The sequence below is a fragment of the Sorghum bicolor genome, chromosome 4, assembly GCF_000003195.3.
Source record: "Sorghum bicolor cultivar BTx623 chromosome 4, Sorghum_bicolor_NCBIv3, whole genome shotgun sequence".
Taxonomy (NCBI): Eukaryota; Viridiplantae; Streptophyta; class Magnoliopsida; order Poales; family Poaceae; genus Sorghum; species Sorghum bicolor.
The window spans coordinates 52,851,051-52,878,015 of NC_012873.2; the positions used below are offsets into that span (position 1 = coordinate 52,851,051).

At 43.7% G+C, this 26,965-nt stretch overlaps 4 protein-coding genes across 4 annotated transcripts; 2 read left to right on the forward strand and 2 right to left on the reverse strand.

Moving 5' to 3' along the window:
• LOC8064265 (phosphoinositide phosphatase SAC7) lies at positions 1-8,459 on the reverse strand. Its single transcript, XM_002453935.2, has 19 exons — positions 8,243-8,459; positions 6,920-7,296; positions 6,708-6,799; positions 6,464-6,521; positions 5,861-5,917; positions 5,555-5,588; positions 5,046-5,126; positions 4,687-4,793; positions 4,462-4,548; positions 4,292-4,369; positions 3,917-3,987; positions 3,716-3,814; positions 3,032-3,131; positions 2,445-2,553; positions 2,275-2,347; positions 1,705-1,798; positions 1,209-1,301; positions 1,057-1,123; positions 1-404 (listed from the first exon to the last, which is right to left on the reverse strand). Exons 2-19 carry the CDS (start codon positions 7,283-7,285, stop codon positions 274-276), a joined length of 1,797 nt encoding a protein of 598 aa, XP_002453980.1. The 5' UTR covers positions 7,286-7,296; positions 8,243-8,459; the 3' UTR covers positions 1-273.
• Positions 11,074-13,059, forward strand: LOC8064266. The gene has a single exon (XM_002452217.2). It carries the CDS (start codon positions 11,374-11,376, stop codon positions 12,721-12,723), a length of 1,350 nt encoding a protein of 449 aa, XP_002452262.2. The 5' UTR covers positions 11,074-11,373; the 3' UTR covers positions 12,724-13,059.
• Positions 18,632-22,286, reverse strand: LOC8068876 (GPN-loop GTPase 2). The gene is made up of 10 exons (XM_002453936.2): positions 21,984-22,286; positions 21,606-21,650; positions 21,378-21,457; positions 21,210-21,284; positions 20,730-20,833; positions 20,491-20,647; positions 20,267-20,354; positions 19,685-19,757; positions 19,484-19,614; positions 18,632-19,085 (listed from the first exon to the last, which is right to left on the reverse strand). Exons 1-10 carry the CDS (start codon positions 22,073-22,075, stop codon positions 19,016-19,018), a joined length of 915 nt encoding a protein of 304 aa, XP_002453981.1. The 5' UTR covers positions 22,076-22,286; the 3' UTR covers positions 18,632-19,015.
• LOC8064267 (pentatricopeptide repeat-containing protein At2g13600) lies at positions 22,358-26,209 on the forward strand. Its single transcript, XM_002452218.2, has one exon. It carries the CDS (start codon positions 22,369-22,371, stop codon positions 24,208-24,210), a length of 1,842 nt encoding a protein of 613 aa, XP_002452263.2. The 5' UTR covers positions 22,358-22,368; the 3' UTR covers positions 24,211-26,209.

Sequence of the window (26,965 nt, forward strand, 5' to 3'; positions counted from 1 at the left end):
GACTCAAATATGTAATATGAAAAAAAAAATCATAATGCACTGATATGTGCTGAAGGCGTGTTCACTTGGTTTTTACAAATGAATTCTACCAAAAGACCATGATGGCCAGAACAGTATGAATCAAAAGTAGGAGAGAAGGAAACAAAAACTTGTTACAAAATAGAAGAAAACTTATTACATAGGGCAAGTACCGTGCCAAAAAAATGCAACACTTCATGTAAACGAATGTGTATCAACAAGTGAAACCTAGGTCGCCTGACGAGCTTGCATCCATCAATGGCGTGACTTGTGAAACCTAGGTCGGTTAGTGAACGTGCGACCATTGGCTTTAACAAATTGTGTGATGCCAATACAAAGACCAGCCCACAGAAGTGACAGCAACAAATGGCGAACATCATTCCGGGCTGCAAAAAATGATGTAGCAGTCAGCTGTGAACGTCAACTAAAAAATTCCATCAGCCTGTATAGTTGACTTGTTCACACACTTAAAATAGTCAAAATCAATCAAGGATGCATATAACAAAACCAAAAAAAAATCTCATATTTGTCTTTAGAATGGTGATGCAATCTAAATTCACTCTCAACTTCCAAATTGATTTCTTAAGATCCTCCAAGTCACTGTTGCAAGTCAGACTTCATGGCCATTGTGGTCAGGTCTCTAGCAAACACATCATTAACTTTTTCATGCTGCTTGGCACATCAACTTGACCACACACACACACACACAACCACAACTCTTCACTGACCCAAGAAAAAGATAAGGAATAAACATTTGTGCAAGTGGAATTCATTGTTTTTTTATTTGCTCAATGCACAATCTTCTTTATTTGCCAAACAAAATATCAAGGCAGCATATTTAGTGGTAAAGTTGTTTTCCAAGGATGAGACTAAATGCAAGATTTTTAAGAAATTGTTCCTTTATTTAGTCCATGTATGTTGGATAGAAAAACACAGAGCAAATGTTGCTGCCTGCCAAATTGCAGGGGATAATTAATCAGCATAAATTTATAGCAGAACACCCCCAAATGTCTGTTCCAGACGATTCAGAATTCTTACCTTGTCTTAGTGACATCATCATGAACATTAGAGCTCCCATAACCAATGCAAAAGCAAGGCGGAAGGACTGCGAAAGAAAAACTGCACAAGTTAGTCTACAATGTGATAGCTTACATAAAATGCAACTTCAAGCTATAGCTAATTGTACCCACCGCATAACTGTCCAGAAGTCCTGCTTTGGTTGGGACTGCCATGTCTCGACTAACAGATGTCATGTAATGTCCTTGAAGAAGATCCATGGCATCCTGTGTAAGGTAATAAATAAATACTGAGGCCACTGCCTATACAGCACATAAGTCAAATATTTCAACGAAAGGTAAACTGGAACTCAGAAGAAAGAGAGCTGAGCCTCATATGAAATCAGTTAGACTGGAGAGTGGAGACATTAGCAACAGGTTTTATAGAGGATGCTTAATCAACTGGCATAATAGTCCTCTTACACTAGTGAAAATCCTTACCACTCAATTAAATCATACAAAGTCATGTAAGCTGCCATTTTCATCATATTTTTTTCAGCACTTTCTTGCTTAGGCTTACCCACCCCCCACCACCGATTCAAGAATCGCACTGGCACTAATATATGATTAACATAATATAGTACTAGGCTAAGTTATGGAAATTTGACATCTGGGAGAAAAAACTGTTTACCTGCTTAGTCCCATCAGCGAAGTTATTGAAGTAGTATCTACCGAGTGCATTCTTCAAATCGTTCAGAATTCCTTCAGTAGTTCGCTTCCCATACCTAATAGACAAACACAAATTCAAGCTATGGACAAAAGTATCCTAGAAAAGTAGAAATAGAATAAAAAATATTCCACATTTGTCTTCATTTTAAAGCACCCAACTACAAACAAAATGAATATAAATTAAAGTAATCTAGAGACTGACAAACAAAAGTACACTACTTAATATGCACTTGGTCAGCCAATATTAATGTGGACATGTGGAACCATCTTGTGCCCTGTTGCACTGAAATTTACTGGTTACTGGTTAGACAGAGACTTTCCTCCAGATGATTAATAAAACTTTACAGTAGCCCATTATCTGGGTGATACGAGTATAGAGATCATTGTAAAAGTGGCTACAAGCTACAACTATTCTTAGTTAATGTACAATTAGAAGTAGTTTCTGTCCTTGCTACATAGAAATGGAAACAAATAGAAATAGAATAAAAGAACAAAAAATAAGAAACATGATTTTTTTTTCTAAATAAATTACCGAACAAAATCTCCCTTCAGAGCAGGAGTTCCAGAGTACTGAATGCTTATTGCATCTCCATGATTGGCCCACACTGAAAAAGGCTCATTTTACTATAGAAACATGTTTATATGGCATGGAAAAATAGAACCATGAACCTGGATTAATTAAATGGCAAACATAATACTCACAAACTTTGTAGTTTGTATCAAAGGCTGCATGTTTGCTTATTGTATCACCAGCACCAAAAACTCCTATACGTTGAAGTTGGCTTTCCAGAATATTTCGCCCAATCATGCTCTGTTCAGGAATGTCAGTTTAGATATACAAGTGAAAGTTGAACAGGAAGAGAACTTATAACATAAAATATCTAGCAATAGTAATGGTATGTCATAAAAGTATCAACAAGAGTGCAACGATTATCTATTTGCAAGTCCAGCCATGGGATTCGTATTGCATCAGTATTGCTACTATGTGTATGTTCCAGTAAAAAAGAAATGTATCACTAGTGTGTGCTGTTTTAGAGCAAACAATCTGAAAAACCAAACAAGAGTGCAACTTAAACCATATGATCAGTATCGAGCATGCAGTCCTAAAAGTACATCAATCCATATTCCATACACCAATGCTATATGAACCATGAAGGGCCCTTCGACAAACAATAAATGGCATACGCTGGTTTGAAAAAGTAGGTAACTGGATGGCAAACGGTATTGCATAGACAGATTATTCAACAAATGTTGAAGTACGAGTGAATGTGATAAATTTTAGTAAGTACCTGAGTCACATTGGTGCGATCCAAACAATCTATACAATTTGTTCTTACAGTGCCAGTCTGCTCCTCAATTTTCTCTCCTTTATCATTTACAAGGAAGTACCTATCATATAACCATATTAGCAAGACCATGCGAAGTAAATGATAACATCCAGAGATGTAGAGACTTTGGAAACAAGGTATAAAGGAACATATTGCTAGATATACAGAAGAGAGAAGAACTCACTAGTCACTAGACAAGAAGATAACAAACCAATAACAGTATGACTAGTGAATGAATGCACTGCTTAGCCAAAAACTCCGAATACGAAAAAGAAAATCTGCACGGTAGGTCCTTAATGCATCTGTACTATAGCCCCTAAAGGCTCCAACCAGTATTTCAGGTGGCAATGTGCAAGATTAGATAGGTTTAACTTCAAGCAGAGAAGTTCGTTGCATCAGGCTTAATCAGAGTAAAATCTATATGCCAACAGATTAAAGAACTAAATGATTCACTCGAGCGTGACTCCTGTGCTTTTTTTTTTTTTTGGCATGCAGATTTGATGAAATTGGTGGTTTTGTGTTTACCAAAGCACGATTGTGATTGATTTGGCCCCAATATAACAAGGTTCCTTTGACAGACAACAAGAACGTACACAAATGATAAAGGACGTGGCATTGAATATACTGTATCAGCTAACAGCATACTTATGTTTCTGAAGATAGTCCTTGATCTGATCATACAGCTGAGAAAGGCGCTCAAAGTGAATATGACCACAAACTCGGTGGAAGTCGAAGTGCACATATCTGCAAGACATGGCATTCATATATGCTTAGCTCTAATACAACATGATAGGACTTAGGAGGCAGGAGAAGTGGGCATTCAATGGTAGAGGAAGAAATTGTTACCTTATATCTTCACTAAGAATAGGTTCAATAGATTTTGCATATCTTTCACGGAGGCGACCCTCACCGCCACCCTGAAAGATAGAATAAAGCCAATAAGCGAGTAAAATACTCTATACAACATAAGCCGAAGGAATCACGGTATTGCATTTCAATGAAATAAATATGCTCAGTCGGGAAAAAAGCATGCAAGTATGCAGAATGCATATCAGAGGTCAATCCTAATATGAAGAAAATAAATTCAATTTTGGAAAGAGGAGCAAATCTCATACACAATGGTCATGGAGCATATACTTCTAACCAAGGAGCTTCTGACTTTCTTAATTTTGAAAATAATAGCACTAAAGTTAGTTCAAAGTCCAAGAGCAGTGCACTTACTGTATTGACAAGATCAGCAGCTAAGACAGCTCCATATTTCTTTTGCAAATCATGGAAGTGCCTCTCAAGTACACGAGGCTGAACAACAGAAACAGATAGCATATAATTAGGCATAGTGCCATTAAAGTAAAGGTAAAGAACAAAATAAGGAACGAGATAAGTGAGCTCACTGCCTCCTCTTGTCTAACAATGTCAAAACTAGGTTTGTATGTCAAATCAACAATCTGCTCCCACAAGAATGGCATAGAGCCTCGAACCTACAAAACATATAATTTGTTAAATATTTGGAAGATTTGTATAACAACAAACTAATTCAGAATGGAGCACAACTTAAAAAGTGTGGGAACCAAAAACCAATGTTATTGGTTGATTTTAGATTGTGTGAAGAAACTTACTTGTACATAGGATGCTGTAAACCCTTTTGACTGCATTATCTGCTCTGATTCAACGAAGTTTGCAGCATAACCCTCTGCATCAGCTCCTCGTCTCCACATTCGAGTACCTTAAAAAACCAGAGAGCTATTATTCAATGCTAAGAAACTGAGTTTACTGGAAATGAGACAGATTTGGTTTTTTAACATTAAACACAGCAGAGGGGGGGGGGGGGGGACTGTTAAGATTTTATTGAAGAAGGGAACAAAAAGAACTGTACAAGAGGAGGCTGGCAAAGGACCAGCCAACCACATATTGAACTAAAATGTTAATGAAATTTGAAAAACCTGAAAAACTTATTTTGATGACAACAAACCCTCACCTATCCTTCGTGTGCACCTACGTGCAATCAGGGTCACATTTACCTTCTCTGACCCAACTTCTGCTTGGATATTTTGAAAACCTGATGTTTAGTTAAGTTGCAGAAACTCACAGAAAACTTGAGTCAAAATTTTAATAGAACATATCTTTTTTCTCCACAGGTTTGCTATGGTACTATGAAATTACTGTGGACCCATCCACTTAGATCTAGATGGCTATGATCAACTATTACCTCCTAGGAATAAAGTTTTTAGTTCTTGAATGTGACATAAAAAAAGGAGACATGAATAGAAGTGTGTATGCTAACATGACTTATTATGTCACAGATGTGTGACATGTTATGAAAAATGTATATGATAGTTGCACGTTAGATGCATTATACTATATAGGTAACTTTTTTCAACAGAATTAGTTGTAACGCGGTTTCCTAAGGGGTTCTCGGAGTACCATAGCAAGGCCCATTTTTCTAGTAGTGAAATTGTTGAAAATGTCACGATATACCAAGGATACTGCCTTGAATTACTGGCAATAAGTACTGGTTCAGCTGTCAAGGGAGAAAGAAGAAATCAGAATACTTTGCAGATATCGGCTCTTAAATCAAAAGTAAAATGAACTAAGGGCCTGTCTAGAAAGGGAATTTTTTATTTAACATGCAGGAGAGCTGCGCATCATTATATTAAGAATAAAGAATGGGAAAATTACTATTACAATTTACAAAATTTTAGGATTTCGTTCAAATGTGAGCTGAATACTAAGGTGACCGGTTACTAACCCCTCCTATCCAAATAGAATACCTAGAGACACTCTTAATCTTACCTTGTTCTCAATTAGAGGTTCTAACAAGTACGCGTTCCATAGAAATCTTGGTTCCGCCTGAAAATAATTGTGTTAATTGATTAGTAATAGTAGTTAGAAAAGCACAAGGCATCGTGGATTTATAGTACAAGAAATTGTTAAGCACTGATGCTTAACTTGGAAGAGCTAGATTGCATATTTCTGCAGTGTTCTTTGAGGTGATTAAGTGAAAAAATTCATAATCAACTTTACGAGGTTGAAATCAAATACATTTGATTTTTCTCACACCATAAAAGTTCTACCAAAAATAAAAACAGTCCTACAAATTATCCATGTTGAAGGAGAATGGCATTACAAAAGTCATTAGCATTACCAACGCAGAATGGCATACTTTGAGATTATGCGTTAGAGAATGCAAACTTTGTCACCAAAAGGAATAGTCAGATTATGTCACACTCTTTTTGTCTACCAATAAAAGTAGCAACTAACAAAAGTAACCTGGTACTACATGTTCCAATAAAGCATAAGCAGCACTGCAGCAGAAGCTTGAAATGGAGAAAGATAAGGGCATAAGTCCTCCATCTGTAAGCAAACTCTGGAATTAGAAATGGAGAACGAAAGAACCTGTCTCCAAAGAGGAAGAGCTTTATACTCATCGCCTAGATCATGTAGCCTCTGTGCACTGGATTATGACAGACAAAGACAAGCATGCGGTAAGCGATCAATAAAGAGAAATATTCCAAATACTTAATTAATTGAGACGTGCATATTCTATTATAGCTTCTCTCTGCCTAGAAAAGCTAAACCTGCTAAACGTTTCAAGTATAGAGCTCAAGAATGTAACTGAAAATGTTAATAAGATACTCACGAAAGTGTTAGGTTGATATCATAGGAAAAGTGAAGGCCAACAGTCCTCTCTGCAGCATCCAGGAGTTCCGAGAATTCTGTTTCCATTTTTTTCTGCCAACAGCATATTTGAATGTTCAAATGGAATATTGATGGACTTTGGAAGTCAATTCATAAAAGCAAGCAAAGTGCCGCAGACAATTTAGCTGAGAACAAAAGAAGCATATGTTAGACCTGCTCAGCAGAGGTAGTGTTATGTGCATTTTTGCAGGGAAGAACTTTTAGTCCTGTCACTTTAAAAATTGCATGTCCAAAGTAGGATCCCACACAATCACGATCCGTGACCACCACAAAATATGATCCAACTGCAAGTTTGAGCACTCCTATCACACCATATACTGTTTGAACTTTATATTTTGTAGTGGATCCACGTGACGGCAAGTCTTGAACTAGATTCATTGTTCCGCTGGTCCGGCTAACTGACAAGTACAAGTCAGCAAGGCCATCAATTGGTTCAAATATATAAGAGTCCGGAAACTCCCAGAGTCTGAGTCTTGTATGGAGTTTTGACGAAGGGCTTGCATCAGTTGTCCCATCCATGGTGGGATAACCTGAAATAATTGGTGAAACTGATGACAATTAGCATCACAATGACATGGCTAGATTTTCATTTAGAGTATTGGTCAATTTGATATCAGAAAATATCATTCATGTCAAGATACTTGGAACTAGGAGGTAAATATATTAAAAGAATTATAGTGAATACTTTTGACACATGGCACCTCCATCTTTCATTAAATCTAATCTAAAATAAGAAAAAAGATAAGGTGTTGAAAAGGAAGTTATCAATGAACACTACAGAATGCAAAATACAAAATGCCAAGTACTTTGGAATGATGAAATGCAAAATGCCAATTTTTTTCATGGGTGTGTTTAGTTCCATCCAAAATTTCAAAGTTTTCATGGTGCTGGTGGTGGTGGGCACGGGCTCCCAAGCGCTTTTAGGCTTTTTGGGGCCTCTTGAGGCCAAAATCCAAAATGGAGAATAGCCACTTTTTTATCAAAAAATTTGTATGGTGTTTTGTTCCATTATGCAAAATGATGGACCAAACCCAGAATTTTTTGGATGAAAGAACTAAACACCCCCTTAGCCAATGATGGTTGCCCAACAGCCTGCCTTTTGTTTTCTTCCTTCTCTCCTTTGCACCAAATATTTCTCACATTTCCATAATTATCGTTATATGTCTATATAGGCCCCAGGGTTCCAAAAAGCGGCACTAAGCGCACGCTTCAGCACGCTGAAGCGCTAAGCGGACAGGTAACGACGCTTCGCTTTGGGGCATAAGCGCTCCCAAAGCGGCGCGATCGCCTTGGTGGAGCAGCGGCTGCTGGCTCCAGCCTTGGCGAGGGCGCGAGGCGACTCGAGAGAGAGAGACGGGAGGGGGTCCGCTGACGCCGCCGCCGAGCCTGGGACTGCCCCGCCGTCGCTACAGACGAATATGCGCAAAACGCGCTGAGAGAGCTGCGAGAGATGGAGCTGAAAAAAGTAGATCTCACCGGCTCCTTCTCCCTTCTGACGCGGGATGGACACCACTGCCCTGGATCCACGCGGTGCGGCTCCTCCTCCTTCCTCACGCGCGTAGCCGGCGACGGAGAGGAAGCCCGGCGGCCAGGAAGGACGGAGGGAGGCGAGGCGGCGATGAGAGGCGAGGCGGGGCGGGGCGGGAGGCGGGGCGGCGATGAGAGGCGAGATGGCGCGGGAGGCAGGGCGGGAGGGGCGGGGAGCGGAGATGAAAGAAGAGTTCGTGGTGCGCCGCGGGATCCGGTCTCCCTCTCCCCAGAGCGATGGGCTGACTTTGACTATCTCAAAAAAAAACACACACACACACAAAAAAACCCAAAAAGACCCGTTCCATGGTTCGGGTGATGCACGGTAAGGTCTTGTTTAGTTTGCAAACAGTGTTTTTATTTTATTCGATAATTAGGTCTTGTTTAGTTTAAAAAAATTAATATTTTTCATCGCATCGAATCTATTGAATGTTTGGACGGATACATAAAGCATTAAATATAGATAAAAAATAATTTATTACATAGTTTATCTACAATTTGCGAGATGAATCTTTTGAGCCTAGTTAGTTTATGGTTGGATAATAATTACCAAATACAAATAAAAGTGTTATAGTAGTTTAACCCAAAAAAATCTACGAACTAAACAAGACCTTAGTATCCAATTATAGATTAATTAGCCTCAATAGATTCGTCTCACAAATTACATGCAAGTTATGCAATTAGTTATTTTTTATTTATATTTAATACTTATGCATACGTCCAAAGATTTGATGTGATGAGACAAAAATAAAATTTTGAGGAAAGCCTAAGAGCATCTTCAACAATTTGGCAAATAATTTCTCATTCATAATCTTTTTAGCAAAATGAGGAAAAAAATTTCTCCAACAGTTTGACATCCTAATTCCTCATATTTTCTAACTTGGCATATCTTTGTGTGTAGCGTGCAAATATGCGCGCGGGCTCCGTGCTTGGCATCGGTCTTTCTCCTCATGTTTAGCGGGGCTCTTCGTTCGTTTAGCGGGACTCTTTATTTCATTAGCGGGTTTTTGGTTTTTTGAAATGAAGTTTACCAAACTATTGAAGATGAGATCTTTTTTCCCTCTCAATATTATTTTAAGAGTAGACAAGTAACAAGATTTAAAAAAAAAATTTGCCAAACTGTTGACGCTTCCAAAAGCTCACCTTCTCCAAGCGAACGCACAAGCAAAAGACCCCGAGTAGCGAGCCCCAGACCTCGTCGAACGTCGCTCGCCTCCCTCCACGCCGAGTGTCACCTGCTCCTCGTTGTGGGCCCGCCTCGCCTCTTCTTCCGGTGGCGGGCACGGGCAAATTCGAACTGCCCTTGTCTTCTCCTTCCGGTCGTCACGACGGCGGCGAAGCCGAGCAGCAGAAGCAGGTGAGGGTGGGGGCACGGGTGGATCTGGTGCCACCTTCGTCTTCTCCTTCCGCCCATCGCCGGGCTGAGCAGCAGGCAGGGTGGGGGCACAACAGCAGGCGATGACCCTCGCTGCTCTCGTTGGTCTGAACTATTTTCCTCACACTAGTCACTAACATGTGGGCTCTACTTGTCCTCCCCTTCCTTTGCTCTTACCAATGGTGGTTCTCCGTCCCATCGGCACTGTCCCGCCTCCTCGGCCTCACTTCTGTGCTTGCCGACAATCAGGAATAGGCTCCCCAGTATGGCAGTATCTAAGACACTGCACGATCAACTGTAGCAGTTGCGCATGGCCATAGGACGCGCTTGAACACCGAGCACTAGTTGTGCATGGACATAGACAGTGTCACTGGAGCTCTATTGCTCGGTGGCGCTTCACACAAACTCAGAGAGAGAGAGAGAGAGAGAGAGAGCAAAAGAGGTCGTCGTCTCAGGCATGTGCACATTGTTGCTCCTCCATCCCTCCCTACACCTTCTCTCCTATGCCCACACCTACCACCACCACCGTAGTCGAGGAGGTGGCTTGAGCTTGTCGAACTCCCTCACTCGACCATCTCTGTTTGTCCCGTTCGCTTCTGTGGAACTGTAGGAGCATGACGTGTTTGCCAACCCCTCCGTAGTGCCGATCTACGACCACAACACCTCCACTCATGCCCATCCAGATCTTGCTACCGCCATGCTGACATACGCCAAGCTCCCGATCTCCCCACACCAACCACCTCCGATAACGATCCGAAAATCCGTTACAACCTAAGCAACCATTTTTGGATATCAAGAGAGGTCAACTAATGAAATTCCTATGGAAAACCATGTTGTGTTATGCAAGATGAAGCACTACATAGAAAAAAGAGAACCCCTACTTGGACTGGAGTTCGTACTAAGGGCATTATCAACACCAGCTACACATGTCAAGAACGCTTTAGTCTAGGCAAATCAGATGGTTATGTTCCTTATGGTGGAACTTATCCGGCCATCTGGGTTCAAGTATTTGACTTGGCACGGGTGCCCGCATTTTTCTGGATTTATTATAGGATTTAATGATGTTATGCTTTTAGTAGTAGGCGACATTCCCATCGACAGCGAGGTACCTGTGGTGACTTCGTGAATCTCGTAATCTGCCAACTTAATTCTTTAGAGGTGCTTATAAGGTAGGGTATGGGGTAGGGTTTGCATATTGTGATCATAGGGATGAATTTGCATGTGTTATGAGTATATATGTTGTACTATGTAATTCTAAAAAAATCTGGATATTGTACTTCAAAGATTGACATAAAATTTGAGCAAAATATATCCACTAAATTTTACCGATTTCATATCTCACCATGTATTTGCAGACAACATATATATATAGATGAGAGAATTGTAAGCCTCATAATACATATACTATAGATATGTATTTTGGTATAATTATTTCTTGGGTATTTCCATTTTCCAGCAACCGTAGATGAGCTTTTGGTTTTAAGAAGCTATTTTATCAAACTACCGAGAAAAGTTATTTCTTTTATTTTTATTAAAATATTAAGATAGAGAATTATTTTACTAAATTTCTAGAGATGCTCTAATTATAAAATAAAACAAAAGAGCTACTTGTTAAACTTTCATCACCTGTCACCAAACGCCCCCTTGTACCGACACGAGACTGCTGGTTGATCCACGGCATCAGCGGCTGATAAAAAAGCATGAGATGCTGCTGCCAGATCGGCAAAGAAGGTTCCATGAGCTGGCTCTGCAGACTGCAGTCCGCACTCCTCCTAGGAGCTCCCAGTGTCCACACGAGTGCTCTCTGTGCTCCTCCACGACGACGCACGCGGGCCTCCCCCACCGCCGCCGTTGTCTGCTGCTGGGCCCCGCCCCCGCATGCCAGATCTGCCGTACACTGTTCCAGCGGACAGCCCCGGCCGCCAGTCAGTCCTCAACAACAGTCACTCATCTGATACTCTGCCTTATCGTCAGAGCAGAGCCGAGCGAGCAGCAGCAGGAGAAGAAGCAGCAGCTAAAGCCCGCAGCGCAGCGCGCGAGCGAATACAACAACGCGATGGACGACGACGACGACTTCACCTTCCCCACCGTTGCCACCGCCAGGGGGCCGCCGACGTTGCCAGAAAGGCAGCTCGGCCGCCACGACGACGACGACCCGGCGCCGCACCTGCCGCACCAGCTCCCTGCGCTTCCCAACCTCGCCGCGGCCTCCCCTCTGTGGCCGTTCGCGGGCTCTGTTCCCAAGACGACGGCGGCGGCAGTGGCGGCGTCCCCGCCCGCGACGTCGGACGACGAACAAGAGCGCAGCGCCGTGGCAGGGCAGGAGGAGGAGGACCATCGTGCCGCCACTGACGAGGACAGGATGGACCTGCTATGGGAAGTTATTACAACCACCACCAGCACCAGGTCCGTCGCGACAGCGCCTGCAGAGTCAAGGAGCGTCGCCGGCGGCCACGCGGGGCCGCCACCACCACCACCACCGGAGCAGCAGCGCGCCACCGCGGCGGCCGACGCGGACTACGACAAGCAGCGCGCCGCGGCGCTGGCCGACGCGGAGCGGATGGACAAGCTGTGGGAGAGCTTCAACGAGGACCTCGTCCTGCGGCACCGAGACCGAGCGCGCCGCTCCAAGTCCGCCGCCGCCGCCGGCATCAACATCAAGGTGTCGCGAGCAGCAGCAGCAGCAGCGGGAGGTGGTCTGGCCGACGACGACGACCGCTGGTACCTCTGCAACTACGGCTCGCCGTCGTCGGGCGCCGACGACGACGGCGGCGAGTCGTCCGACGACGACCGGGAGACGTCGGCGTCGTCGCCCGCGGAGCAGCGGCGCGGGTACGGGTGCGCGCCCACGATGCTGCGCGCGTCGTCGCGCGCCGGCGGGGCCGGCCAGTTCTGCGGCGCCGCCAGCCCCGGCACCGGCGGCCGACGGCGGCGGCGCGGCCGCGGGGCGGCGGCAGGGTGGGCGCTCCTGCTCAGGCTGTTCCGGAGGCTCTTCGCCGTCGACAAGACGGCGCCGCCGCCGTCACGCAGCCACAGCAGCCTCTACGTGCCATGATCATTACCGCTCACTTTCATTTCCTGCTTGTCTCCAACTGATTAATTTGCAGAATTTTACGTACGGCACTCACAGCTCCTCGTCTTTTTTTTTACGTCAAAAACAAAAACTAGCTACTAGATGCATGCATTGCATGATTAGTTAACGAAAGTGTCTGTACACTGCCTGTTCGTCTGTTTTCTCTCCCTGAAACAAGAACAGAGAGTAGGGTTTAGTAAATATCCACAGTGAATCTGATGCATGTATTTGTGCTCCGTGTATCTTTTGATGAGGTGCTGCCAAGGCATGGGATATTGGCATGTGTGTGGTGATTAAAGGGAAAGACAGCATTGCTAATTATTTGTCAAGAGAGTATAGTATACAAAACAAAGCAGCAGCAGCAGCAGCTACCAGCAGCATTGTTCTGTGGCGATGATAAAGTGCGTCTCTCCTTTAATTTTGTCTTCTGAATAGTATAATGCAACAACCAACAAGTTAGTGGTAGCTCAACTAAGGAGCGAGAAAGGAACTGTGTGTGTGTGATGAATGAATGATTCGCATGGAAAGAGAGGAGGGCCAATTAATGGCCCGGAGGACAGCGACAGCCAACGACCGGCGTGAGTGCGACGGCGGAGCTGTAGGTACGTTTAATTCTACGGCGCCAGCGGCCAGGCAAGCACAGGCGAGGCAGCCGCCGCCAGCGCGACGCAAGCCTGCATGTGAATGGTTTCGCCATCACCAAGCGCAAGCGCGGTGGGCCGCCGGCGACGGACAGCACACAGCTAGCTAGCAGGGGCCATCAATCAGTGCGTGTTCATTAGTGGGATTATTTTCTGATGACGACGTCGGAGCACTTTGCCGTTGCCGCCACCAGTCAAAGTGCGGCTACATATGGAAGCACGGACGGAAGAAGCTATAGCGGTCGTCCACGGTCCCAACTCCAACTAATGCCTACACGTACCGTACGTGTGCCAAGGTGACGAAGAAATGTCGCGGAAGTATAGAAGTAGAATATACTAGTAGGCATCCAAAGGAAATTGCAGCAGGCCTTACAGTTTTTGACGTCTCCCAAATGTCAACGTTAATTGCTTCTGTCGAGAATTTTCGCGCAACGCATATAGATAGATTAGAATTCCCCGTTGAGACTTGAGAAACCCTCGTCTAGACCAAATGGTGCGTCTGGGCCAAAACGAATGGGGCACACCCACCATGTGATTCTTGTCCAGAAATGATGTTAGGAGAGTGCAACTGAGCATACCATTTACTCACGAGAAGACTGAAGACCTGAGCTAAGCGTTTCCCTGAAGTAGTGAGATTCAGAGTGCATCACTGTCACGGACGCCGTACTGATAATAGGGGTCTAGGGGACCACAGTCAGAAAGGTACAGAACTACAGGAGTAGCTGAGATCTCAACAATCTGCTGGTCGAGTCCAGCGAATTGGATTGCTCACCGATTCAGACAATTCAGTATCCTCAAACGAGCCAGCTCACCTGTAGAATTTCTCATCACGCCTTTTAATTTGAGTCTGGCAGAGGCTGTCTGAAAAGCTCAACCTGACTTTATAAATCAGACCCGAGTAATGTACTGACACTACAACATCAAAACGTTAGCAAAAGATACAAAGAGGCCTTGTTTAGTTCACCCCGAAATCCAAAAAATTTTCAAGATTCCCTGTCACATCGAATCTTACGGCACATGCATGAAGCATTAAATATAGACGAAAACAAAAACTAATTACACAGTTTGACTGTAAATCACGAGATGAATCTTTTGAGTCTAGTTAGTCTACAATTAGATAATATTTGTCAAATAAAAACAAAAATAATACAGTACCAAAATCCGAATTTTTTTCGGAACTAAACAAGACCAGAACCAGTGGGTGTAGCAAAAGATACAATTCAGTATCCTCTCAAGTCTCAAAAAAAAACACAGGCGCTTCGAGATGTAGGATCTTGAGTGATACACACCTTGGTCACAGTTTCGTTTAGGCTTATCAGCCGAATTGGTACTTTCTGCCATGGCTTATCAACCAAACGAACAATAACAGACGCTGATGCTGTTTGTTCAACCTCCATGCCAACAGTTTCAACCGTGGCACCCTCTACATCGGCTTCACCTGGTTTGGATGGAGCCTTTGTTCTTTTTTATGAAGTCAATGATATCCGCGGCTGTCCTCCCGCCTTCGTATGAAAGGAGGTTTCCAGCAGATGAGTAGAAATTCATGGTTGGTTAGCCCTCAACTGCGAAATCCGATGGTATGTCACTGCTGGTGCGATCCTGCAGAAGCAAAGGAAATTAGGTCGATTGCTTTCTTATAAGCAGAGGTCATCCTCTTTTCAAAAAATAAAGGAATTTAGGTCGATGAATATACCCAAACAAAACAAATATCAACCTGAGATTCAGACATGGAATTAGTTTTGAAAATAGCAAAAGGATCATGTGATCTTCGGCAGTACTGTCTTAAGGTTCTAGATCCTAAAATGAAATCTAAGATTTACGGTTTCTTAAGTTTATTCTTTATAATATATCTTCTTAAGCAATGAAGAAAACACGATTAAATCAGGATCATGTTGCACATTACCCGTCTTAGTAATGATCACATTCTTCATCTTTCTCCAAAGAAACTGCAACTTCATCCAAGACTGGGGCCAGCTTCTGACAATGGCCACACCATGGCGCATAAAACTGCACTACAGAAAAACATACCAATTATGGATAGCATCCCTTATTAGTAAAAGACTTGAGTATGCAAAGTTGCAAACCACAACTTCCTTATGAAACCAGTTGTAAAGAACATTTTTCCAGAGTTGAAAACCACATCAAAGACTATTGGCAACAACATCCTTAACAGGTTGGTCGTTAACCGCTGGAATTGGATCTGACTTAATGTGTGTCAATAAGGTACCATCCTACATGAACAAAAAGCCAAAGACAAGTTAAGAGAAACTAAAAATAAGGTACCATCCTAGTAATCTTACATGAACAGACCTTCGTAGAACCATGGGGAAAAAAATGACTTCAAGCCAATACAAGATCACTTAATAAGAATATGGATGCATGGCAAACAGAAGATAAGGGATGTCGCATCAAAATTAGGCCTTACTGTGTACTATTTCAACCAGGGTAAGATTTGATCAGGCTCCACAGTTGGTTTGATATATCTTGCTGAAGATGCTTGTATGAAGAGGAGGGTCACTTCACTTTCTTTTAGGCCAAAATACTGCAGGGTTTCCACTAGAAAGTGATTAGATGAAAACCGTAGAAACTAAAATGCCACAAGGCAAAATAGTGCAAGTTTCTAAAGGAGACCTGGAAATCACCAATCAGAAAACTTATGTTCTTCTCACCATATTGCTTTGCAGCTTCATAGAAGTGACTCTTAAAGGCCACCTTCTTGCTTATTATGTGACACTCTTAAAGCACATGAATGGCCTAACTCTTAGAATGTGATTGGTTCGGCTAATCCCGAACTTAATTACAAGATTAATTAAACGTTAAACTTTTGGTCAACCCACTCTCATTTATTTCAAACTAAATAAAAACTGCCATGATCGGTGTCAGCCCTTATAATTTCAAGAGTTCGGATCCCTGACCCACATCGCTATCTATAACTCTTATAAAGCTAAACCCCAACTCTTATAAAGCTAAACCCCACTAGATGAATTCTCTCTTCATGCAAGGTGTTCACATCATTCTCCACTAAGTGATCCACTAAATATTTTATCTCTTCATGAAATATGTCCACATCATTCTCCACTAAGTTCATGTCATTTTATATTAATTATAAAAAATAACCATGTCATCTATATCATGTGAAATACTTTAAATCTTTAATATATTCACATACAAGTCATGTACATACATTATTTGTTTCATCACCAATTAATTCCTCTATAATGTAACTAAATATTAGTTTTTGTTTTATTAGCTTAGCAATTTTTTACTAGATCTAATACAATAAAATACATGCAAGTCAAATTCATATATGTACATACATAATAGACTAAATACCGTATAATAGTGCTATGTATATAATGATTTATTTTTAAGAAAATTCCGCAGCAACACGCGGGGAATTCACCTAGTTATAAATATAAGAGAGACGCCTCTGGCGTCACTATCTCATCCATCCATGTGACTATTCACATAACCGATCAATTAGGCGTCGGAGGGTTTAGGAAGGCCTTCTACCCATGTCTATCCAGGTATTGCAAGATCTTCATCGCGTTCTTCACCAACTAGGAGCATCAAGCCCTGATCTGGTGAAAACTAAGATATACGTCGTCCACGGTGGTATTCAGATGGCATCTCGAGACTTTGGTTAGTATCTAAGATTAATTTCCGCATTAAGATGAGTTAGTGATCATGTTTAGGCTAAGTTAAAATCCTGTTAGTCTAAGTTTTAGTTCAACACTAACATTTAGTTTCAACCTCTCGGCTAACAAAATGTTTTCTGAAATCACCCCGTGCTGGTTTATTTCATCTGCATTTTTTCAATAATAATTGGCAACCAAGCCACACCTGTAGTGTTACAAACAGCAAAAACGGCACATGTGAATCGGTTGTGTTGATTCCTTGCGCAAGTATTAAGGCCAGTCTCAATGGTCCGTTTCAATGCATTGTTTCCAAGACAAATCTGCTGACAGAGCATCAATGAAACGAACAATGAAACAACATTTACAATGCATGAGTTTCACCTTGATGTTTTCTAGGCTGAGCAAAACATTTAATTACTGCAAAATGATTGGATCACATGTAAGATGGTGAAACGATTTAGTCCTCAATGGGAATTTCATCCTGTTTCACCGCGTAGGAAACAACGCCAGCGGAGTTTCACCATGGTGAAACTACTTCCTTCTCTCTCCTCTTCGTTTCATGCAAAAAGTGCAGTTTTGCTGACATGGCGCTCTAATAAATGTGCATGACATCCTGGTGAAACCTCCACTGAAACTAGCATAAGTGAATTTGTTTATTCATACCCCATCTAACTGGTGCAATGGCTCAGATAGCCCGTGCGGCCACACAGTGATGCGGGCGTGCTTTTCCCCCGATGAGACCCGGCGTCTGCTCATTCAGTCGAATGTTGCGGCATAGATAGCCGAACCACAAGCCCTTTGACACCTCATCACCTCGTGGAAGAATACTGGCATCCAATGTGTGGAGGAAGTCAGCCATTACTCATTTCTCATTTTCTCTGCCATGGCTATGAAATTCTCATATTGACTACCAGCAAATGCAGGGAAAACTCTCAGGCCTTATTTAGTTTTTTTTTTTTTGCAAAATAAACATTATAGCACTTTTGTTTGTATTTGATAAATATTATCTAATCATAGACTAACTAGGCTCAAAAGATTCGTCTCGCAAATTACAGTCAAACTATACAATTAGTTATTTTTTATCTATATTTAATGTTTCATGCATGTGCAGTAAAATTCGATGTGACGAAAAATCTGAAAAATTTTACAAATTTTTTTGAGAACTAAACAAGGACTCAAACCTGCAACCTGTTTGCTTGGATCTAGATTTTCTCAAAAAATGTTTCATGAGATGAATTAGAATCACTTTATGAAATTGTTTGGCTAGTAGATTAGATTCTGATTCATAAGAAAAATATTTTTTTTAAAAAATATAAATAAAAATACGTTTCAAAAAAATCTAAATTTTTTAAGGTGAAGAACAACTTAAATACAACACATTTAATTTATTATACCAAAAAAGTATTATAACTAAATAAAATTAGTAGGTCATGCGGAAGGGAAAAAGAAAGGTAGCAGAGCCACTGTGAAACCTTTGGCCGATTCAGGACTGAAGGCAAAGGGTGTGAAACGTTTCTGATTCAGGACTGAAGGCAAAGGGTGTGAAACGTTTCTCAGCAGAAACATTTCGCTCAGTGCCATTTCTAGTGATTCTCCGGAGGATCCGAATCGTTTCACACAACCAAACGGTCCCTTGGTTATTCAATTGTACTTGCTCAAGAATCTGAGATTGGATCAGGACAAACTAAACAACGAACATGTATCAGTTTGCCCCATAAAACAAAACAGATGGCCATATGATTGGTTGATTACAGGTGATAGGTGCATTTCTTATACTGCCCAAAAGTATACTACCAGAAGATAATGGCAGTACCCTACCACTCCACATCAGGCAACTAGCAAGCAGCTTCAGAAAACATCTACAACTGATCTACATGAGTTCAGACAGGTTTCACGTCGTTCTAGCAACCGAAGTTCTCGATGTGCCTTGTACCACACTGACGTGATTCACCCGTATAGTGCTACAAAAGTGGGGGACACCGCCAGCCTCAATGGTCATTGCATCCTGCTTGTCTGTTGCACGTACTCATCATCTTTCATGTACTTCTCCTGCACTTCTCCTGTTGTATCCACACGTCAAGGAAACAAAGGCAATTTGCAAGATGTTGGTGCACAAGACCAAGTGCAACAGTATATATTCTAAGGCATACGTAACAGAGAAATATTATTACACCAGATTTCACAACCCAGCACAGCAACAGTAAGCTGGCAATAAATCAGCATACTTGGCTGCAATTTTGCATGGTTGACTTACGATCCAGTAACCATATGCTTTGCTGCAAAATTTAATGGCCTACATGATCTGCAAAGGAAGTCTAATGCTTAGTCCATATTGTGAGTATATTATACCTGTGCAAGCAAGTGGTTTGATAGTGGGCGTCTGGGCCATTGAAGATAACATAGAAATTACAGGAGATAAAAGACTTGCTTGCGAATATTATTAAAAGAACAAGTAAAGGATATCTGTAGTAGTCCCAATCAAGAGGCGCCGCCGCAATTTTGCTGAACTCAACAGCGCTACTGTCAATAGAAGAAAATATATATCCGTTGCTCTTGTCAATCAGCTTCACAAGATTGCCAACACTTTCCTTGTCCTAGAGGCCACACAAGCTTATAAGAACTAAACAATGAGAAATTAGATTTTAATAGTCTTTCAATACAGACCTGGATGTCCAAAGTTGAAAAGTTGACTAAACTAAAATCATCAATCACATCACAGAGCTCCTTAGTCAGTTTCCTGTCAGCAGGTTCACTCAAAAAGGTTATAAATGGCACAATGTAAAGGTTCGCACTGAAAATGGGTAATACAAATCTTAGGATATGATGACCAATGACATTGCTATATATCACTGTCAGTGTCAACTGTATACACAAATAGAGGTTACAGAATCTGCAGGTCATATTGGTGGACAAGAACAGTAGTAATGATTTGCAATGAATGAAGAATAATCTACTAGCAACCTAGATATGTTGAAACAGTATACATATCCTGAACCCAGTTCTAGATCTCCACCTTTGCTCAAATAAAACTCAATAAATCTCGTGGAACAGGGTGACTGCAAGAATTTTATCTAGGTACAGTAGATGGCAGCTAAAACTAAACTCACAAGGGAATACAAACTAGAAAATAGGCACTGCTCAGTATTTGGTCAAGTGAATTGGAGACATATTAATACTTAAAATTTATCGAGTTTAAATTCTCAGCAATCCTAGCTGCTGCAGTAACATTTGTGTTCAGAAATTCACCTGTACTTGGCTGAGCGAGGATCCTGCTCAAGATGATATTGCAAATAAGAAAGATCTTGGACATCAGTGTAGAAGTCAAGGTTGAATGCTGCCAATGAAGAAGATGAATGATAAATACTACAGTAAAGAAATATAGGAGTATTAATCAATAAAAGATGGTGTGGACATCCAATTCCACGAGCAACAAAAAATGTTCAAATTACAGGAAGATCAAAGCATAATACCTAAATTTCCATAGTTCTCAATTAGGTCAATCTTTGACAAGACATTGATATGTGGCAATTCCAAGTGTAGCATTGTGGACAGTGAAAGAAGCAAAGCACTCACATACTTTCCAGGATCACAGCATAAATGAGCATCGATAAGGTGCACAGCAGTCAGCTGCAGAATACAGAAAAAACATCAAACCATCCAGTTCATTTGCATTAAGGTGATCTAAACAGGACCAAGAACACACGCATACCCTTAAGTCCATCTTTTTGATGAGTTTATTAACAACACTTCTTGCATTTGAGTGAAGGAAGAAAAGTTCCACTTGCCCCGGAAAATCAAATAACAGATAGTGATCTGCAGAAATATTTAGTTTGAGCAGTATGAGGGTTTACAATGTTCAGAGCTCACCTCCTATAAGTCTATTGACTCTGAACACTAAGAAATAGCACAATAAACAGCAGAAATACTTTTAAACTAACTGAGGTGCAATCTTCAGGATAACAGAATACAGTTTATAAAATTCTAACTCCAATTCTAATTCCGGTTGGATCATTATCTATTAGTATGTAATTGGTTCAGTCCAAGCACATGGAAAGCCCTGTGTAATGCAAAATAACAAGTTTATTGATATCAGCAATAAGTGCAGATGCTGCCCTTTTGGGATATGACCATTGTACAGATATTGCTACTGAAGATATGTGCAGACTTCAGAGAGGTATTCATTACTCACCTTTGATAAGAGGCTTCAGTTTTTCTTCAAGCCAGTCAATATTCTTCTCCAAGTAATCCATGCAATACACAAGCCCTGACATAGATTTTAACACCATAGAGAAAGAAGCCATATTATTAGAACAAAAGCAGGTAGGTTACTGGACAGCAATAGAGGACAAGGAGCAACCTCCATTTGGGCCAAGCGAATGCTCAGCCATGACATCACTGAGTTTTATGAGGTCCTCAATGTTTATGGCGCACTCATACCTATTTACCACTGTCAAGGAAAATTTTCAATTGTGACCAGAGAACATCAAGGAGAGAGAATATGTTTTAAGACATATAAGGTATGTTTTAAGACATATAAGAGAGTGAGTACAGAGAAAAAAGGTGGTGCTCAAAGAGTCAAGGATACGGCAATGCGTCATTTGCAGGATCCAAATTGACAACCGCAACTTTCCTGCAACAAGAACAAAACACATAAACGAAACAATCCGTTTGAGCAAATTATCAACTTCAACTTTAGTCCAACCAAAACAAAGCCAAGGGTGAAGTTTAAACTCTCAGCACAACTTCTGGTACCAGCAATACGGTACCAGTTAACATTCGCGATCAACCTTAGCAGAGGAGGGCACTATTATTGACTTCCGTAGTTACTAGTAATTGAATCAAGGAGCCGGACTCCAGGTAAATACTAGTAAACAGCAAGTCAAGGGCAAGCGTGTTCTACTTAGCTAGAGCAGCTCGTGAGGGGCAACCGAAGCGATTGTGAGGAACTAGGCGGCGTTCGTACCTGCCGAGGAGGGAGAGGAACTGCGACATGCCGTTGCAGTAGGTGGTCTTGCCGGAGCCCGGCGGGCCGATCACCACCTGACCGAACACCATCCCCTACCCCTCCTCTGCTCCGACTACGAGTTTCCCGCTCGTCACCGATCTATCTCTCCACGGCCGCGGGCGCCGAGCAGGGTAGGGTTTCCGCCGTATATAGCCGCGTCGGCGGCAGCGGCAGCGGCGGCGAGGCGACGCGAGCAAAGGACGGTTCTGGAATCGCAACTCGCAAGGCGACAAGACGCCTCGAGAGCTTGCTCGCCTTCTAGTACTCACTGGGCCCGCTTGATTGGCCCAAAGGCCCGCTACCGTACACGGCCCAGTAAAATAGCTTGAGCGTCTGTGAGCGCATGTGCTGCCGTTCGCCGCGTCGGGAACGCATGCGCCGCCTTCTCCCGCCGCTCGCCGTCCACCCGCCGCCATGCCTCCCAGTCCCAGCACCTCCTCCAGCCGCGGCCACGGCCGGCGGAAGCGCGTTCGCCATCCCGGAGTTGATTCCGCTCCTGGAGCGGGCCATCTCCACGGGGGACGTGCTCCGTCTCGGCCGCGCAGTGCACGCGCGCCTCGTCAAGACGGCGCTCACCAGCCATACGCTCCTGTCCAATCGCCTCGTCGCGCTCTACTCCCGGCTCCCATCGTCGGCCGCTGCGGTCGCGGCCTTCGACGACCTTCCGCACAAGAACGCGCACTCCTACAACACGCTTCTCGCCGCGCTCTTGCGCAGGCCGGACACCTTCCCCGACGCCCTCCACCTGTTCGACACAATGCCGGCCGACGCACGCAACCTCGTCTCCTATAACACCCTCATGTCGTCCCTCGTGCACCACGGGAGGCAGGCGGAGGCGCTCCGCGTGGTTGCGCGGCTGGCCAGAGACAGGTTCTTGGGGCCAGGGTTGGCCATGGATCGGTTCACGGTGGTCAGCGTGGCGACTGCATGTGCGGGAATCAGAGCTGCCAGGCCGCTGCGGGAAATGCATGGCGCGGTTGTGGTATCAGGGATGGAGTTGACCGTCATCATGGCCAATGCCATGGTGAACGCCTACAGCAAGGCTTGGAGGGTGGAAGAAGCAAGGCATTTGTTCGATCAGATCAGCATTCGAGACAATGTCACTTGGACGTCGATGATTTCTGGGTACTGCCAAGTGAAGAAGCTCGATGAGGCATTGCAGGTGTTCGATATGATGCCAGATAAAGATAGGGTTGCATGGACAGCACTGATTTCTGGGCATGAGCAGAATGGAGAGGAGGACACTGCTCTTGAGCTGTTCGAACGGATGCTAGCCGAGGGAGTATCACCAACGACTTTTGCATTGGTATCAGTTTTGGGTGCATGTGCCAAACTTGGGCTTGTCACACGGGGGAAGGAATTGCACTGCTCCATCTTGCGACGGAGCATTGGCTCTGACCCTTTCAACATTTTCATCCACAATGCACTCGTTGACATGTACTCTAAGTGTGGGGACATGACGGCTGCCATGGCAGTGTTCCACCGGATGCCTGAGAGGGACTTTATCTCTTGGAACTCCATGGTCACTGGGTTCTCGCATAATGGCCTGGGAAAGCAGTCGCTTGCTATTTTTGAGGAGATGCTGGTGGCTGGAGTTCGTCCAACCCATGTCACTTTCCTCGCTGTCCTCACAGCCTGCAGCCATTCCGGTCTAGTATCTAATGGACGCCTCATTCTCGAATCAATGGAGGACCATGGTGTTGAACCAAGGGCTGAACACTATGCTGCCTTCATTGATGCTCTTGGTCGGAATCGGCAGTTGGAAGAAGCAATTGAGTTCATCAAAGATTTGCCATCCAGGATTGGTCCTGGTACAGCTGGGTCCTGGGGAGCTCTCCTAGGTGCATGTCGCCTTCATGGAAATATCGAGCTTGCAGAGGAAGTGGCAGAGTTTCTCTTCAAATTAGAGCCTGGCAACAGTGGTCGGTATGTCATGTTGTCAAACATCTATGCAGCTGCAGGACAGTGGGATGATGCACGTCGAGTCAGGGGGCTCATGAAGGAGAAGGGCCTGAAGAAGGATCAGGCTTACAGTTGGATTGAGGTGCGGAGTTTAAAGCACGTATTTGTTGCTGATGACATGTCTCATTGCGAGGCAGACGAGATATATGAGATGTTGGGCAAGCTTCTCGACCATATGAGCACAGCAGAGGATCCTACGGAACACCAGCTTAATTTTTGCTGACATTTGAGAGAAACCACCCATGTATAAAAAGCATTTGCTCTGGTGTTGCCAGAACACTCACTCTGGTATGATGATGGTAGGCAAGGTCCGCTGCGTTGTCATCAGCATCCTCATTCATTGTCATACACTCTGTTAAAACATTGTGAGACTGCAAAATAGCTCCAGAGTCAGGGCTTCTGTGCGTGCTGATTTTTTGAACCTTCAGTTTGAGAGGTCAAGTGCTCAACGAGGTTTACCCAGAGAATCACCTGCAGTTGATTCAATGTTCCAAGTCTTGGGTCATGGCATAATCTGTGGCTTCAACCACAGCAGAAGCTGCAAGAGTTTGATCCATTTCAGTTTGAGTTCCTTGACTTCACAGTCTAATATTCCTCTGCATTGTGCTGTCGGCTGATCTTTCCCTTTCCTTAAGAAAAAAACACTGATTCTTGAGAACGATGATTCTATGTTAGAAGGTTCAGAGAGATTCTGATTTAGTTAAGTCTGTAGCTGTGGCACCACCATGTGAGCTGATTTATCTATTGTACAAATCGAGGGAAATAGTTCTGAGCATCCAAATAATTGTGTGAATGGATAATTTGTCGGGCATATTTGCTGCTCAGAAAGTCTTTGGGCTGTGGTTGAAGAGTTCTATCGCTCAAAGATTTTGAAGGTCTCTTTCTTTCAAGCTAGAGGTCGTTTGTGTTCGTGTTGGAGCGCTGGAAGAGGGGTCTGTGAAGCATCTGTCGTATTCTGTGCAACAGGCCAACAGTTGCCACTTGCTGCTGGCGGGCCACTCAGTTTGAGCGTGCGCCGAACGTGACTCCCTGCAAGGCTGCGAGTTGATTCCCATCCAACCGGGTTGCAGGTTGATGGACACTTGCACTGGTTGCAGCAGCAGAGAATAATATGGAAGTGGGGCACATGGAGAGAATGTAAGCACTGATGTACGCACATAAACGCCGCAGCAATTGGATAAGAAGGTGCCTGGATGGATGAACACCTTGAGCGATGATGGCTGTTGTATATTGGGCGGCACTGTGCTGTGTTGACAGGACGACAGATGCATGCAATGCAACCCACACTCCATGGCCAGTTAGAGGTAATCTTCTCACCATGTCACCATCAATATAACCAGATCATCATCCATTCATCATCATCATTATACAAATCACATATATAGATACTTTTGTAACATGAGAAAAAAGAAAAGCATAAGTTAGAAACATATAAAAACACAACTTGGTAACATGAAAAAAAAAAGAAGAAAGAAACAAACAAAAAGTTGATGATTTTTTTTTTGTTAAAAAAAAAAACTGGGAATGTACAGGGAGTAGCATGCGATCGTCACAGGTGATGTAGACACGCAGTAACAAAAGCCCATGAAGACAGACACGAGGAGCAAAAGGGGAGTGGCCATCCAGTACTCCCCCACACCACTGAACTGGCGGGACGGGCATCACCGTTGGTTTCATTCACTTCACCGGCCCAGGCCCCGCTGCCGCTGCAGGCCAGTCTAGCTGCCACCACACCAGCTAGCGAAGCGAGCTGCATTTTCCGGCCCGCCTGACACCCGGCGCGCACGAGTGGGCGACCCACCCACACGCAGCAGCCGTGGCACACCGTGTGTCCTCTCCTCTCCCCTGGCGTCTCGATCTGGTGCATCCTGCAGCCAGCAACCACGGGGTACGGTCGGGCACCATGGCTGCCATCCATCACTTTGCCTTATCCCGCGCCGCGCGTGAGACAGAACGTGCCGGTATGGTATGGTATCCTTGAGTTGAGACCATATGCCGAGAGAGGAATGTGGAGGCCTGCCACTCCTCCGTGTCCATTCCTCTTATATTCTATCCCCATGTGTCTCGTCAGTGTGCACGCACGCTCACCGGATGCAAAAGTGCTGCAAAGGGAAGGCAGGTTTATGTTATGAGTGCTTCATCATCGGGGTCCATAACAAATTAAACTCTTGCTGCTGCATTCATCGGATGCTGCTCTGTAGATGCAGAGACGTACTCCCTTCTCTCCTGTCCTAGCTCCCCCCATAACCATAACGACGTCTGCCCTGCCACTGCCAATAAGGTTGGACTAGAATTCGCCACCTCTGCCTTGTTTCTTAAATAAAAACCCGCCCCTCGATCGAAACCTCCTGCATTCAGTAAAAACACACACAGTAGCGCGCGTGGGCATCTGCCATCCACGTTCCAAGGATTCCCAACCTTGCGACAGATTGAACGCACAACTGCGTCATGTGCACGTCACCATTGGGGATGCATGCATGGCGCCAAACAAACAACACATGACAGGTGGGGTCCCGAGATTATTAGGTGGGTGGGTGGGTGGCCTTCCCTCACGTGTACTACCGGCAGCACGGCTGCTTCTCTTCCGGTGGTGGACTTGAGCCTAATACTGCTTTCTTTGATGGCCTGCCATTAAAGAAGCAGAGAGCGAGCGAGCATGCATGAGGGTTGGGGCACCCAAAAGGCAAAGGCAAAAGCGCAGCAGGGTGGTGCCTGGAGACACTGTGTGGGTGTGGGGGCAGCAGACTACTGGTGATTGTGCACCAAGGAAAATAATGGAATGCACTTGGTGGAGCCAGATCTTTTTCTGAGAGCTAGGCATAGTACGTTTGCTGGAAGATTCGGTGTCCACGAGACCATGATTACGCTAGCTCGATCGATCCTCACATGAGGATAAGCATCTCGATAACAGGCCATTTACAGCAGTTCTCGTAGCTGATTATATATTTGGCATATACACACTATTACTGAAGAAGAAG